The sequence below is a fragment of the Vulpes lagopus genome, chromosome 21, assembly GCF_018345385.1.
Source record: "Vulpes lagopus strain Blue_001 chromosome 21, ASM1834538v1, whole genome shotgun sequence".
Lineage (NCBI taxonomy): Eukaryota > Metazoa > Chordata > Mammalia > Carnivora > Canidae > Vulpes > Vulpes lagopus.
Genome location: NC_054844.1, coordinates 32577469 through 32590553, shown reverse-complemented (window position 1 = coordinate 32590553; position 13085 = coordinate 32577469). Strand labels below are relative to the sequence as shown.

The following is a 13085-nucleotide window of genomic DNA, read 5'->3' as shown; positions in this document are numbered from 1 at the left end:
TACCCTAAGATGAGTAGAGAGAGGATTCAGATGTTTCATGTCCATACCTGGTCTGACGCCCAAGGATGAACTTGGAGCAGTTGGGACACCACTTGTGTCCTCAAACCCTGGTGCTTTTCTGAAGGACTCTGAACCTTCTGAAGTCACTGAAAAAAAGTGGAGAAAGGCATTTATTTCCAAATAGCAAGATTCTGATTATCACACTTTATATATTACAAAACTGACATTATTTATATAAAAGATCTATACAAATTAGAGTATGCTACTAAAAAGCACATATAGGGCGCAGGCAGCCTAGGTGGTTCAGCGGTTTAGCGCCGCCTTCGGTCCAGGGCCTTATCCTGGAGACCCGAGATAGAGTCCCACGTCAGGCTCCCTGCATGGAGTCTGCTTCTCCCTCTGCCTGTGTCTCTGCCTCTCTCACTTTCTGTGTCTCTCATGAATAAATAAAATCTTAAAAAAATAAAATAAAAAACACCTATAGAAAGATCAAGGCAAACAAAAGCCATAGATATTGACTTCTACTGAGTAAAAATATCACTACGATTCAACATTTGGAGATGGAATCTCAGGGACATGCCCCTACAATATACGTAAATGCACTAATCTGCATGGAAGCAACCAAGGTTCTGGGTTTGTGCTGCTCTAGGGGATATCATTTGGCAAGTTACTGTCATGTAAACTCTAATTTCTTCCAGACAGAATTTGCAAAATACATATTATATAAACTGTTTGGCAAGAAGAGGAACTCAGGCACCAGCTTAGTTTATGAATCCAGAAAGAGCAATCCCATGGTGGATACTAAAACAGTGACTTTTCACAGTTGCCACAGGACCTCTGGCTTGTCCTGAAAGCAATCAGAAGGACTGGAGGATTTTAGTTGGTGGAGGACTTTGTGATGAAAGGGTTTCTGGAGGTTCCCCCAGTCTCACTCTGGACTTCAGGGAACACTGGGACGGATGTGAGAAGAAAGAGAGGAAAAGGTGTCCACTGTGCCACGTGTTGGTTGCTGAGAGTGCTTGTTCACACAGTGTGCTGGGCTCCTCCACAGCTTCTGACTGTAGGGGGCTGGGCCTGAAAACGTGCATTTCCCCCAAAGTTCCCATGAAGCTTAATGTTCTTGGTCTGGGAAACACCCTTTGAACAGCTCTAGGTTAGGTGAAGATGAGCTAGGGGAACAATTGCAGGGATTAGGACAGTTGACAGCCCAGCAAAATCACAGGGGAAAGGGATGCTGATGAGAGGAACCTTAAGAGGGAGTCAAAATGGGTGACTGGCTGCATAAGGGGTGGGAGGGAACTCGGGCTTCTTGGGTTGTCAACAAAATCAACTCTACTTAGAGAATGTCCATAAGTTTTGTGCTTAAACAAAGAGGAATTGAAATGTAGGCCATGAGGCACTGGAGATGCCTATTCTCCTTGCTTCTGCTAGAAGGCATGCTCCAATGAAGCTGGGTCCTATACTAGAAGTCAGGGCTATTCAGAGGAGATGAAGTGTTCTGGGTTATAATCCAGCCACTGTTAGTCCAGACGCCATGCTTTGCATTCATACATCTAGAGAGAAAGGGACCTTCCCAAACTATGGTATTTGTGTGAATTAAATTCAACCATTTACATTGGGACATGAGCCCAAGCATATGATGCCATATAAATATAAGTGAATCAGGAAATATGTAAAATATACCTATCAGTTAAGGAAGTCCCAAAGTCATCCATAGGCTGACTATGCCATAGCACTAAACCACTTGAGCAAATAAGACAGGGAAGAAGTGATACTACCCGGCAAAGGAGGACTACTGGAAAAATGAGGCCGGGAAAAGCCATAGCAGTTCTCTTAAATTTTTCACCAACTCTTCAGAAAACTATGTTGAGTGCTGCCTTTTTCTTTAGGGTGACAGAAACAATAACGCCTGCTGCCAAAGTCTATCAGTGCCAACAAGTCTCCGGCCACGGGCTCACATGTCATTGGCTTGTCAACCGTGATAGTGAGCAGCAGCGTGGCCTAATGCCCATCGCTTAGGCGTGGAGGGTCGAATGGCTTCTGAACTCCACTCACCTGCTACGCGCCCAGCACTGGTGAAGCCGGGGCCCCCTGCGGTCCTGCCCACACTGCCAGCTTCCAGGGTCGTGGCAACCGGACTCCTGCCAACACCTGACACAAACACACAAGGGACCTCTCACCTCAACCACACTGGCATTGGACCCCCCAAGGGAGATTTCGCAGATGCCTCACATGTGCCCACCACAGAACACGGAGGCGTGGATTCACGGACTCTCTGTCCAGGGTCGGCTAACCCTTTCCTCCCATACGACCTCCCTGCAAGGTTGGCTTTTCCTCTGAGGCTTTCCTGGCGGGCTTCGTTGCCTTTTATTTCATTGATTGATTGATGGATTGATTGACTACGTTACATATTTGCTACTTTATTAAGTCATTCCCAGTTATTTATTCATTTCTATTCCCAAATATTTATCGACTTGCCTATCGATCTCTCTATGTCTCTGGTTATTGATTATTGAAATCTTTGTGGCCTGTGTCTCGATTTGGGGCCACCTGCATCGACCTCTATTGGAGTCAATGAGGTTGCTTGCAAAGGAAGGGAACATTGGGCCCTGACAACCCTGTTGCTCAGGGATGAGAGTCACTGGGAAGAAATGTAATGACACAGACACTTGATCCTTTCCACCTCACACACGCAAGGAGCACAAGATATCCTGAGAGAGAGGCATGGTTCTGTCTACTCTCAACCTATTGCTTTCAGTCAGGGCTTGATGGGATTTAGTGAAATCTGGGATCAATCCTTTATCACGAGGGGATGGAAAGGAAGGAAAGAAACCTGGAGACCCTGCTAGAGCCAGTCCGTCAGACCTGGTCAAAGACAGGTTAAGGTCAAGTCAGGTCTGATAGGCCCGTCGATTTGTGCGGAAACCTCGCCACGTTACTTGTCTGCAACGCTCTGTCCGAAGCCGTCCTCCTATGCCCTATCAGCGCTCCCTGACGAAGCCAACGGGACTGCTAGTGGGCACTGGGAGATGTGTTTGCTTTTGGACCTCCAAAGCCAGCAAGGAAGATACTAACCTGTCCCAGAAGGTTCACTCCGAACACCTAGAGTGGTTCCTGTGCACAATAAAAGAGAAATGAGGGTCAAGAAAAGTGGTGACCCAGTCCGGGAAGTGTCTGACTCTTGATGTGGGCTGGGGTCATGACTTCAGGCTGGTGGGATCAAGGCCCTCAGGGGGCAGCCCACTGTGCATGGAGCCTGCTGAAGATTCTCTCCCTCTCTCCCTCTCCATCTCTACAACCAACTCTACCACCACAAGAAAACCAACTGGACTGGGCTCCCAAGAGGGAAGTCACTTGTTCAAGAGAGCTGAAAGGTAGTAACAAGGCTGGAACAAAAAGACAAGTCACCCAGTAACCCGGACACCAACCCATAAAGCTTCTGAGGTCACGCTGCCTCAATGGATCATGATGAACCTCACAGCGTGTTTGGACTATCCATTCAATAAGCGCATGGAATGCTTCCAGATTACACTAGAGAAAGGAGCAGCTTAGGAGCAAATAAGTCATAAAGTGTTCTTTCCACCTCATTGCAGAAAATGCATACGATCCATAGGGAAAGTAGTTCAATAACACTTTTTTTATTTTTTATAATAAATATATATTTTTATTGGTGTTTAATTTACCAACATACAGAAAAACACCCAGTGCTCATCCCGTCAAGTGTCCACCTCAGTGCCCGTCACCCATTCCCCTCCAACACCCGCCCTCCTCCCCTTCCACCACCCCTAGTTCGTTTCCCCGAGTTAGGAGTCTTTATGTTCTGTCTCCCTTCCTGATATTTCCCAACATTTCTTTTCCCTTCCTTTATATATTTTTCATTGGTGTTCAATTTACCAACATACAGAATAACTACCAGTGCTCATCCCATCAAGTGCCCCCCTCACTTTTCTGTGAGAATTCTGCAAACGAGTGGCAAACTACTCACATCTCAGCTGACAGTTGAGACGCACTACCATGAAGCAACCCAACATGGATAGACTTGATTCATGAATAAAGACCCTCCCACTTCACGAGAAGCGAATCCCTCATGGCATTAGCAACTGGCAGCTGCCCAGAGGTCCCTGAGAAGAAGACATCGACTACATTGAAAGGCATACCTCCTCTGAATGCCAAGGTCGTCCCTGGCAGGCTGGAGTTTCCAGCTGTGCTCCCAATACCAGGTATTTCGATGAAGCCCCCGGAACGCTCTGGGGTCCCTGCCACAACAGACAAAAATGGTTTTACTTTGAGAATGACAACATCCTTCCTATACACAAAACTCTTTATACGTAGGACAGCAGGGAGCTTTCTAGCCTCAAAGCAGCTCAGAGGGACTCAAAGGATGTACTAAATTAGATAGCTCATGAAGACCCCAAAAACATGGAGATTCGGCACAGGAGGATGGGCCGCCCACTTGACCAGGAGCAACTCCCTCCTGCCATGAGCCACTGGCCGCTTGCCTGAGGTGACTGAAAAGAAGCTACCGACATGGCATACCTGCTCTGCCTCCCAAGGTCGTGCCGGAGGCGCCGAGGTCTCCACGGGTGCTTTCATCGCCGGGTGCTGCTGTCAAGCCCTCAGGACCTTCTGGGGTCCCTGCCACGACAGCGAGGAAGGGCTTTGACCTCCAGCGTGGCAGCAGCCTGCCTGCATACCACACCCTTTACATGGAGGACAGCAGGGAACTTCCTAGCCTCAAGGGGTCGCGGAGGGACTCCTAGGATGGCCCCAGCTAGCTAGCTCATCTCCACGTCCTAGAATGAGCAGCTCAGTCTGCAGCGCGACCTGGGTCCCGCTCAGGGCCATTTCCTAGGGCCCCAAAGTTCTCTGCTCACTGCTCTCGGACCGCAGCCTGGTCCCTCCCGGGCTAGGGGCCATAGGGGTGCTTCCTTCTTTACCTCCTCTGGAAATTGTGGTCGGGCTGCCGGGTCCCCCTGAAGAAAACAAAAGAAGAGAGACAGCACATCAGCGGACACTCGAGACCTCAAATGCTTCCAAACCTGCCAACCAAGGCGTCCCGTCCAGACCAGGCAGCATTTGCGTTCCCATGGCACACCTGTCACTGTGGCCCAGGGCCCGGGGCTGGCGGGCAGCACATCCCCGCGCCAAACCCAGGCCGCCGCAGCTAAGAGCACTTCTCGAGGCATCTGGGGTCAGAAAGCAATTCTATAAACTTCCCCATCTGCCCTCTTTGGAGGCTTCGGGGCAAAGGCCGTTGACCAGGAAGAGAGGGGCACCTCTGTTCACCCGGGGAAGCCAAAGGCAACCTCAGCCATCCTGCATACACAAAAACTCGCCTGGCCGGCTGCACCTCACTTCTCGCCACATCTCGGGCCACGAACAACCAGCTCTGGATGGCGCTCCCCTGTGAACCCCCCTTGGAGCAGCCCTGCTCAAACCCCCTGTCCATGCTGCCTCACGGCCAAAACACGCAGCAGCTGACCCACTGGTCTGCATGGCCCCGTCCTTCTGATTCCACCTTGTGGAATTGGAATCTCAATCAACACGCCCCGCCCATGGCCCTAAAGGCCCCCCATCGACCTGGAAGCCTCCCAGGCTCTACTTTGGCGCTGCTCTACTGGAGGAGAGCTCTCGGCACGAGCCTGCCATGCAGCCATGCAAACTCTCATTTCCTCCAGAGGGCAACGGCAACACACATGGTGAGTCTCCAAGGGTGTGGCAGGGGAGACCCAACACACCAAGACCACTGCGGGACCCGCCTTAGGGCATCAATCCCCAGAGAGCGGTCCTGTCCCACGTTGCCTCTCTGGACCATGATGCAAAGGTACACACCTGCTGCCAGAGTCTCACAGGGCAGACAAGTCTCCAGCCAAGGGTTCACAAGTCATTGGCTTGTCAACCCTAATCGCGATCAGCAGCGTGGTCTAATGCCCATCGCTTTTGCGTGGAGGTGACACTGGCTTCTGAACTCCACTCACCTGCCACGCGCCCAGGACTGGTGAAGCCGGGGCCCCCTGCGGTCCTGCCCACACTGCCAGCTTCCAGGGTCGTGGCAAACGGACTCCCGCCAACACCTGACACAAACACACAAGGGACCTCTCACCTCAACCACACTGGCATTGGACCCCCCAAGGGAGATTTCGCAGATGCCTCACATGTGCCCACCACAGAACACGGAGGCGTGGATTCACGGACTCTCTGTCCAGGGTCGGCTAACCCTTTCCTCCCATACGACCTCCCTGCAAGGTTGGCTTTTCCTCTGAGGCTTTCCTGGCGGGCTTCGTTGCCTTTTATTTCATTGATTGATGGATGGATTGATTGACTATGTTACATATTTGCTACTTTATTAAGTCATTCCCAGTTATTTATTCATTTCTATTCCCAAATATTTATCGACTTGCCTATCGATCTCTCTATGTCTCTGGTTATTGATTATTGAAATCTTTGTGGCCTGTGTCTCGATTTGGGGCCACCTGCATCGACCTCTATTGGAGTCAATGGGGTTGCTTGCAAGGGAAGGGAACATTGGGCCCTGACAACCCTATTGCTCAGGGATGAGAGTCACTGGGAAGAAATGTAATGACACAGACACTTGATCCTTTCCACCTCACACACGCAAGGAGCACAAGATATCCTGAGAGAGAGGCATGGTTCTGTCTACTCTCAACCTATTGCTTTCAGTCAGGGCTCGATGGGATTTAGTGAAATCTGGGATCAATCCTTTATCACGAGGGGATGGAAAGGAAGGAAAGAAACCTGGAGACCCTGCTAGAGCCAGTCCGTCAGACCTGGTCAAAGACAGGTTAAGGTCAAGTCAGGTCTGATAGGCCCGTCGATTTGTGCGGAAACCTCGCCACGTTACTTGTCTGCAACGCTCTGTCCGAAGCCGTCCTCCTATGCCCTATCAGCACTTCCTGAAGAAGCCAAAGTGAATACTAATTGGAAATAGGACATGTGTTTATTTTGGGACCTCCAAAGCCAGCAAGGAAGATACTAACCTGTCCCAGAAGGTTCACTCCGAACACCTAGAGTGGTTCCTGCGCACAAAGAAGAGAGAAATGATGGTCAAGATCAGGGGTGACCCGGTCCGGGAAGCGACTGACTCTTGATGGGCGATGGGGTCATGACCTCAGGCTGGTGGGAGCAAGGCCCTCGGAGGGCAGCCTGCTCCCGGTGCAGCCTGCTGAAGACCCTCTCTCCTTCTCTCCCTCTGCACCTGCCAACTCACCACCAGCTCCACCACCGCCCCCACGCCCACCGGACTGGGCTCCCAAGAGGGAAGTCACTGGTCCAGACAGGAGAGCTGCACGGCACTGACCGGGCCGGGACCAAACAAACGCCAAGTCACCCAGGCCCCAGAGGTCCAACCCATATGGCCTCTGACCTCGCTCTGCCCCTGTGTTTCGTGGGGCGCCGCACGGCCTGCTTGGACTCCCCGCGCACCACGTGCAGCATGGAACGCCCTCGAGTCTAGACTCGAGAAAGGCGCAGCTCAGGAGCAAAGAAGTCACAAAACGTTCGCTCCTCCTCGCTTCACCAAAAGCACAGGATCCATAGGTGGTTGGAGAACACTTTTCCATGAGACTTCTCCAAAGGAGTGAGGGAGTGGCGAGCTACTCACGTCTGAGCTCATGCGACAGACACGCTGCCACAAAGGCCCCAAACACACGGAGCGTCTGCTCATGAGGACGGGCCCTCCCACTTGACCAGGAGCGACTCCCTCCTGGCATGAGCCACTGGCCCCTTGCGTGAGGTGCCTGAGAAGAAGCTCCCGACTTGGCATACCTGCTCTGCCTCCCAAGGTCGTGCCTGGGGCGCCGAGGTCTCCACGTGTGCTCTCACTGCCGGGTGCTGCTGTCAAGCCCTCAGGACCTTCTGGGGTCCCTGCCACGACAGCGGGGAAGGTCTTTGACCTCCAGCATGGCAGCAGCCTGCCTGCATACCACACCCTTTGCGGGGAGGGCAGCAGGGAGCTTCCTAGCCTCAAAGGGTCGCGCAGGGACTCCTATGATGTCCCCAGCTAGCTAGCTCATCTCCACGTCCTAGAATGAGCAGCTCAGTCTGCAGCGCGACCTGGGTCCCGCTCAGGGCCATTTCCTAGGGCCCCAAAGTTCTCTGCTCACTGCTCTTGGAACCGCAGCCTGGTCCCTCCCGGGCTAGGGGCCATGGGGGTGCTTCCTTCTTTACCTCCTCTGGCGCCTGCGGTCGGGCTGCCGCTTCCCCCTGAAGAAAACAGAAGAAGAGAGACAGCACATCAGCGGACACTCGAGACCTCAAATGCTTCCAACCCTGCCAGCCAAGTCTTCCCGTCCGGACCAGGCAGCATTTGCGTTCCCATGGCACAGACGTGTCCCTATGGCCTAGGGCACGGGGCTGGCGGGCAGCACATCCCCGCGCCAAACCCAGGCCGCCGCAGCTAAGAGCGCTTCTCGAGGCATCTGGGGTCAGAGGGCAATTCCTTCAACTTCCCCATCTGCCCTCTTTGGAGGCTTCTGGGCAAAGGCCGTTGACCAGGAGGAGAGGGGCACCTCTGTTCACCCGGGGAAGCCAAAGGCAACCTCAGCCATTCCTGGGTACACATCAACTCGCCTGGCCGGCTGCACCTCACTTCTCCCCACATCTCGGGCCAGGAACAACGAGCTCTGGATGGCGCTCCCCTGTGAACCCCACTTGGAGCAGCCCTGCTCAAACCCCCTGTCCATGCTGCCTCACGGCCGAAACACGCAGCAGCTGACCCACCGGTCTGCACGACCCCGTCCTTCTGATTCCACCTTGTGGAATTGGAATCTTGATCAACACGCCCCGCCCATGGCCCTAAAGGCCCCCCATCGACCTGGAAGCCTCCCAGGCTCTGGCTTGGCGCTGCTCTACTGGAGGAGAGCTCTCGGCACGAGCCTGCCATGCAAACTCTCATTTCTCCCAGAGGGCAGGGGCAACACACGTGGTGAGTCTCCAAGGGTGTGGCAGGGGAGACCCAACCCAGCAAGACCACGGCGGGCCCCGCCTTAGGGCATCAATCCCCAGGAGCGGTCCCGTCCCACGTTGCCTCTCTGGACCATGATGCAGAGGTACACACCTGCTGCCAGAGTCTCTCAGGGCCCACAAGTCTCCAGCCAAGGGCTCACATGTCCTTGGCTTGTCAACCGTGATCGCGATCAGCAGCGTGGCCCCATGCCGGTCGCTTTGGCGTGGGTGGAGGCGACCCTGGCTTCTGAACTCCACTCACCTGCTCCGCGCCCAGGACTGGTGAAGCCGGGGCCCCCTGCGGTCCTGCCCACGCTGCCAGCTTCCAGGGTCGTGGCAAACGGACTCCCGACAACACCTGACACAAACACAAAAGAGACCTCTCACCTCAACCACACTGGCATTGGACTCCCCAAGGGGGATTTCACCCTTCCCTCACGTGTGCCCACCCCAGAACACGGAGGCGTGGTTCCACGGACTCTCTGTCCAGGGTCGGCTAACCCTTTCCTCCCATACGACCTCCCCGCAAGGTTGGCTTTCCCTCCTGACTCTTTCCTGGTGGGCCTCAAGCCTTTGACTTGATCCATTCACTGATGGACTGGTTGACGTCCCTCCTTAGTGGCTAGGTTCCTCATTCATGCCCATTTCTTTTCTCATTTCTCTCCTCACCTACTTATGGACTCGCCTGTCGATCTCTCTAGGTCTCTGCTTATTGATTATTGAAATCTTTGTGGCCCGCGTCTCGATTTGGGGCCACCGCACCGTCCCCTGCTGCTCTCCATGAGGTGGCTCGCAAAGGAAGGGAACGTTGGGCCCTGAAGACCCTGTCGCTCAGGGGTGAGAGTCACTGGGAAGAACTCTCATGACACAGCCACTTGCTCCTTTCACCTCACACACGCAAGGAGCACGAGGCATCCTGACAGAGAGGCATGGTTCTGTCTACCCTCAACCTATTGCTTTCAGTCGGGGCCCGATGGGATTTAGTGAATTCTGGGATCGATTCTTTCTCACGAGGGGATGGAAAGGAAGGAAAGAGGCCTGGAGACGCTGTTAGAGCCAGTCCTTAGGACCCGGTCAGAGACAATCTAATGACATGTCGGGTCCGCTAGGCCCGTCGATTCCTGCCGAATCCTCGCACCGTTACTTGTCTGCAACGCTCTGTCCGAGGCCGTCCTCCTATGCCCTATCAGCGCTCCCTGACGAAGCCAACGGGACTGCTAGTGGGCACTGGGAGATGTGTTTGCTTTTGGACCTCCACAGCCAGCAGGGAAGATACTCACCTGTCCCAGAAGGTTCACTCCGAAGACCTAGAGTGGTTCCTGCGCACAAAGAAGAGAGAAATGATGGTCAAGATCAGGGGTGACCCGGTCCGGGAAGCGACTGACTCTTGATGGGCGATGGGGTCATGACCTCAGGCTGGTGGGAGCAAGGCCCTCGGAGGGCAGCCTGCTCCGGGTGCAGCCTGCTGAAGACCCTCTCTCCTTCTCTCCCTCTGCACCTGCCAACTCACCACCAGCTCCACCACCGCCCCCACGCCCACCGGACTGGGCTCCCAAGAGGGAAGTCACTGGTCCAGACAGGAGAGCTGCACGGCACTGACCGGGCCGGGACCAAACAAACGCCAAGTCACCCAGGCCCCAGAGGTCCAACCCATATGGCCTCTGACCTCGCTCTGCCCCTGTGTTTCGTGGGGCGCCGCACGGCCTGCTTGGACTCCCCGCGCACCACGTGCAGCATGGAACGCCCTCGAGTCTAGACTCGAGAAAGGCGCAGCTCAGGAGCAAAGAAGTCACAAAACGTTCGCTCCTCCTCGCTTCACCAAAAGCACAGGATCCATAGGTGGTTGGAGAACACTTTTCCGTGAGACTTCTCCAAAGGAGTGAGGGAGTGGCGAGCTACTCACGTCTGAGCTCATGCGACAGACACGCTGCCACAAAGGCCCCAAACACACGGAGCGTCTGCTCATGAGGACGGGCCCTGCCACTTGACCAGGAGCGACTCCCTCCTGGCATGAGCCACTGGCCCCTTGCGTGAGGTGCCTGAGAAGAAGCTCCCGACTTGGCATACCTGCTCTGCCTCCCAAGGTCGTGCCTGGGGCGCCGAGGTCTCCACGTGTGCTCTCACTGCCGGGTGCTGCTGTCAAGCCCTCAGGACCTTCTGGGGTCCCTGCCACGACAGCGGGGAAGGTCTTTGACCTCCAGCGTGGCAGCAGCCTGCCTGCATACCACACCCTTTGCGGGGAGGGCAGCAGGGAGCTTCCTAGCCTCAAAGGGTCGCGCAGGGACTCCTAGGATGGCCCCAGCTAGCTAGCTCATCTCCACGTCCTAGAATGAGCAGCTCAGTCTGCAGCGCGACCTGGGTCCCGCTCAGGGCCATTTCCTAGGGCCCCAAAGTTCTCTGCTCACTGCTCTTGGAACCGCAGCCTGGTCCCTCCCGGGCTAGGGGCCATGGGGGTGCTTCCTTCTTTACCTCCTCTGGCGCCTGCGGTCGGGCTGCCGCTTCCCCCTGAAGAAAACAGAAGAAGAGAGACAGCACATCAGCGGACAATCGAGACCTCAAATGCTTCCAACCCTGCCAGCCAAGTCTTCCCGTCCGACCAGGCAGCATTTGCGTTCCCATGGCACAGACGTGTCACTATGGCCTAGGGCACGGGGCTGGCGGGCAGCACATCCCCGCGCCAAACCCAGGCCGCCGCAGCTAAGAGCGCTTCTCGAGGCATCTGGGGTCAGAGGGCAATTCCTTCAACTTCCCCATCTGCCCTCTTTGGAGGCTTCTGGGCAAAGGCCGTTGACCAGGAGGAGAGGGGCACCTCTGTTCACCCGGGGAAGCCAAAGGCAACCTCAGCCATTCCTGGGTACACATCAACTCGCCTGGCCGGCTGCACCTCACTTCTCCCCACATCTCGGGCCAGGAACAACGAGCTCTGGATGGCGCTCCCCTGTGAAACCCCCTTGCAGTAGCCCTGCTCAAACCCCCTGTCCATGCTGCCTCACGGCCAAAACACGCAGCAGCTGACCCACCGGTCTGCACGACCCCGTCCTTCTGATTCCACCTTGTGGAATTGGAATCTTGATCAACACGCCCCGCCCATGGCCCTAAAGGCCCCCCATCGACCTGGAAGCCTCCCAGGCTCTGGCTTGGCGCTGCTCTACTGGAGGAGAGCTCTCGGCACGAGCCTGACATGCAAACTCTCATTTCTCCCAGAGGGCAGGGGCAACACACGTGGTGAGTCTCCAAGGGTGTGGCAGGGGAGACCCAACCCAGCAAGACCACGGCGGGCCCCGCCTTAGGGCATCAATCCCCAGGAGCGGTCCCGTCCCACGTTGCCTCTCTGGACCATGATGCAGAGGTACACACCTGCTGCCAGAGTCTCTCAGGGCCCACAAGTCTCCAGCCAAGGGCTCACATGTCCTTGGCTTGTCAACCGTGATCGCGATCAGCAGCGTGGCCCCATGCCGGTCGCTTTGGCGTGGGTGGAGGCGACCCTGGCTTCTGAACTCCACTCACCTGCTCCGCGCCCAGGACTGGTGAAGCCGGGGCCCCCTGCGGTCCTGCCCACGCTGCCAGCTTCCAGGGTCGTGGCAAACGGACTCCCGACAACACCTGACACAAACACAAAAGAGACCTCTCACCTCAACCACACTGGCATTGGACTCCCCAAGGGGGATTTCACCCTTCCCTCACGTGTGCCCACCCCAGAACACGGAGGCGTGGTTCCACGGACTCTCTGTCCAGGGTCGGCTAACCCTTTCCTCCCATACGACCTCCCCGCAAGGTTGGCTTTCCCTCCTGACTCTTTCCTGGTGGGCCTCAAGCCTTTGACTTGATCCATTCACTGATGGACTGGTTGACGTCCCTCCTTCGTGGCTAGGTTCCTCAGTCGTGCCCATTTCTTTTCTCATTTCTCTCCTCACCTACTTATGGACTCGCCTGTCGATCTCTCTAGGTCTCTGCTTATTGATTATTGAAATCTTTGTGGCCCGCGTCTCGATTTGGGGCCACCGCACCGTCCCCTGCTGCTCTGCATGAGGTGGCTCGCAAAGGAAGGGAACGTTGGGCCCTGAAGACCCTGTCGCTCAGGGGTGAGAGTCACTGGGAAGAACTCTCATGACACAGCCACT

The 13085-nt window shown here is 55.2% G+C and overlaps 1 protein-coding gene across 1 annotated transcript in view; it reads right to left on the bottom strand.

Annotated features, from left to right (window-relative positions):
• Positions 1–13085, bottom strand: part of LOC121479771 (mucin-19-like) — a 111908-nt gene that overhangs the window by 19790 nt on the left and 79033 nt on the right. The window contains exons 65-79 of the mRNA XM_041735581.1: positions 12472–12567; positions 11434–11469; positions 11032–11130; positions 10245–10283; positions 9227–9322; positions 8188–8223; positions 7786–7884; positions 6999–7037; positions 5979–6074; positions 4938–4973; positions 4537–4635; positions 4158–4256; positions 3076–3114; positions 2056–2151; positions 48–146 (exon numbers count right to left, since the gene is read on the bottom strand). Coding sequence (XP_041591515.1) covers positions 48–146; positions 2056–2151; positions 3076–3114; positions 4158–4256; positions 4537–4635; positions 4938–4973; positions 5979–6074; positions 6999–7037; positions 7786–7884; positions 8188–8223; positions 9227–9322; positions 10245–10283; positions 11032–11130; positions 11434–11469; positions 12472–12567 — 1104 coding nt within the window. The remainder of the gene's footprint in view (positions 1–47; positions 147–2055; positions 2152–3075; positions 3115–4157; positions 4257–4536; positions 4636–4937; positions 4974–5978; positions 6075–6998; positions 7038–7785; positions 7885–8187; positions 8224–9226; positions 9323–10244; positions 10284–11031; positions 11131–11433; positions 11470–12471; positions 12568–13085) is intronic.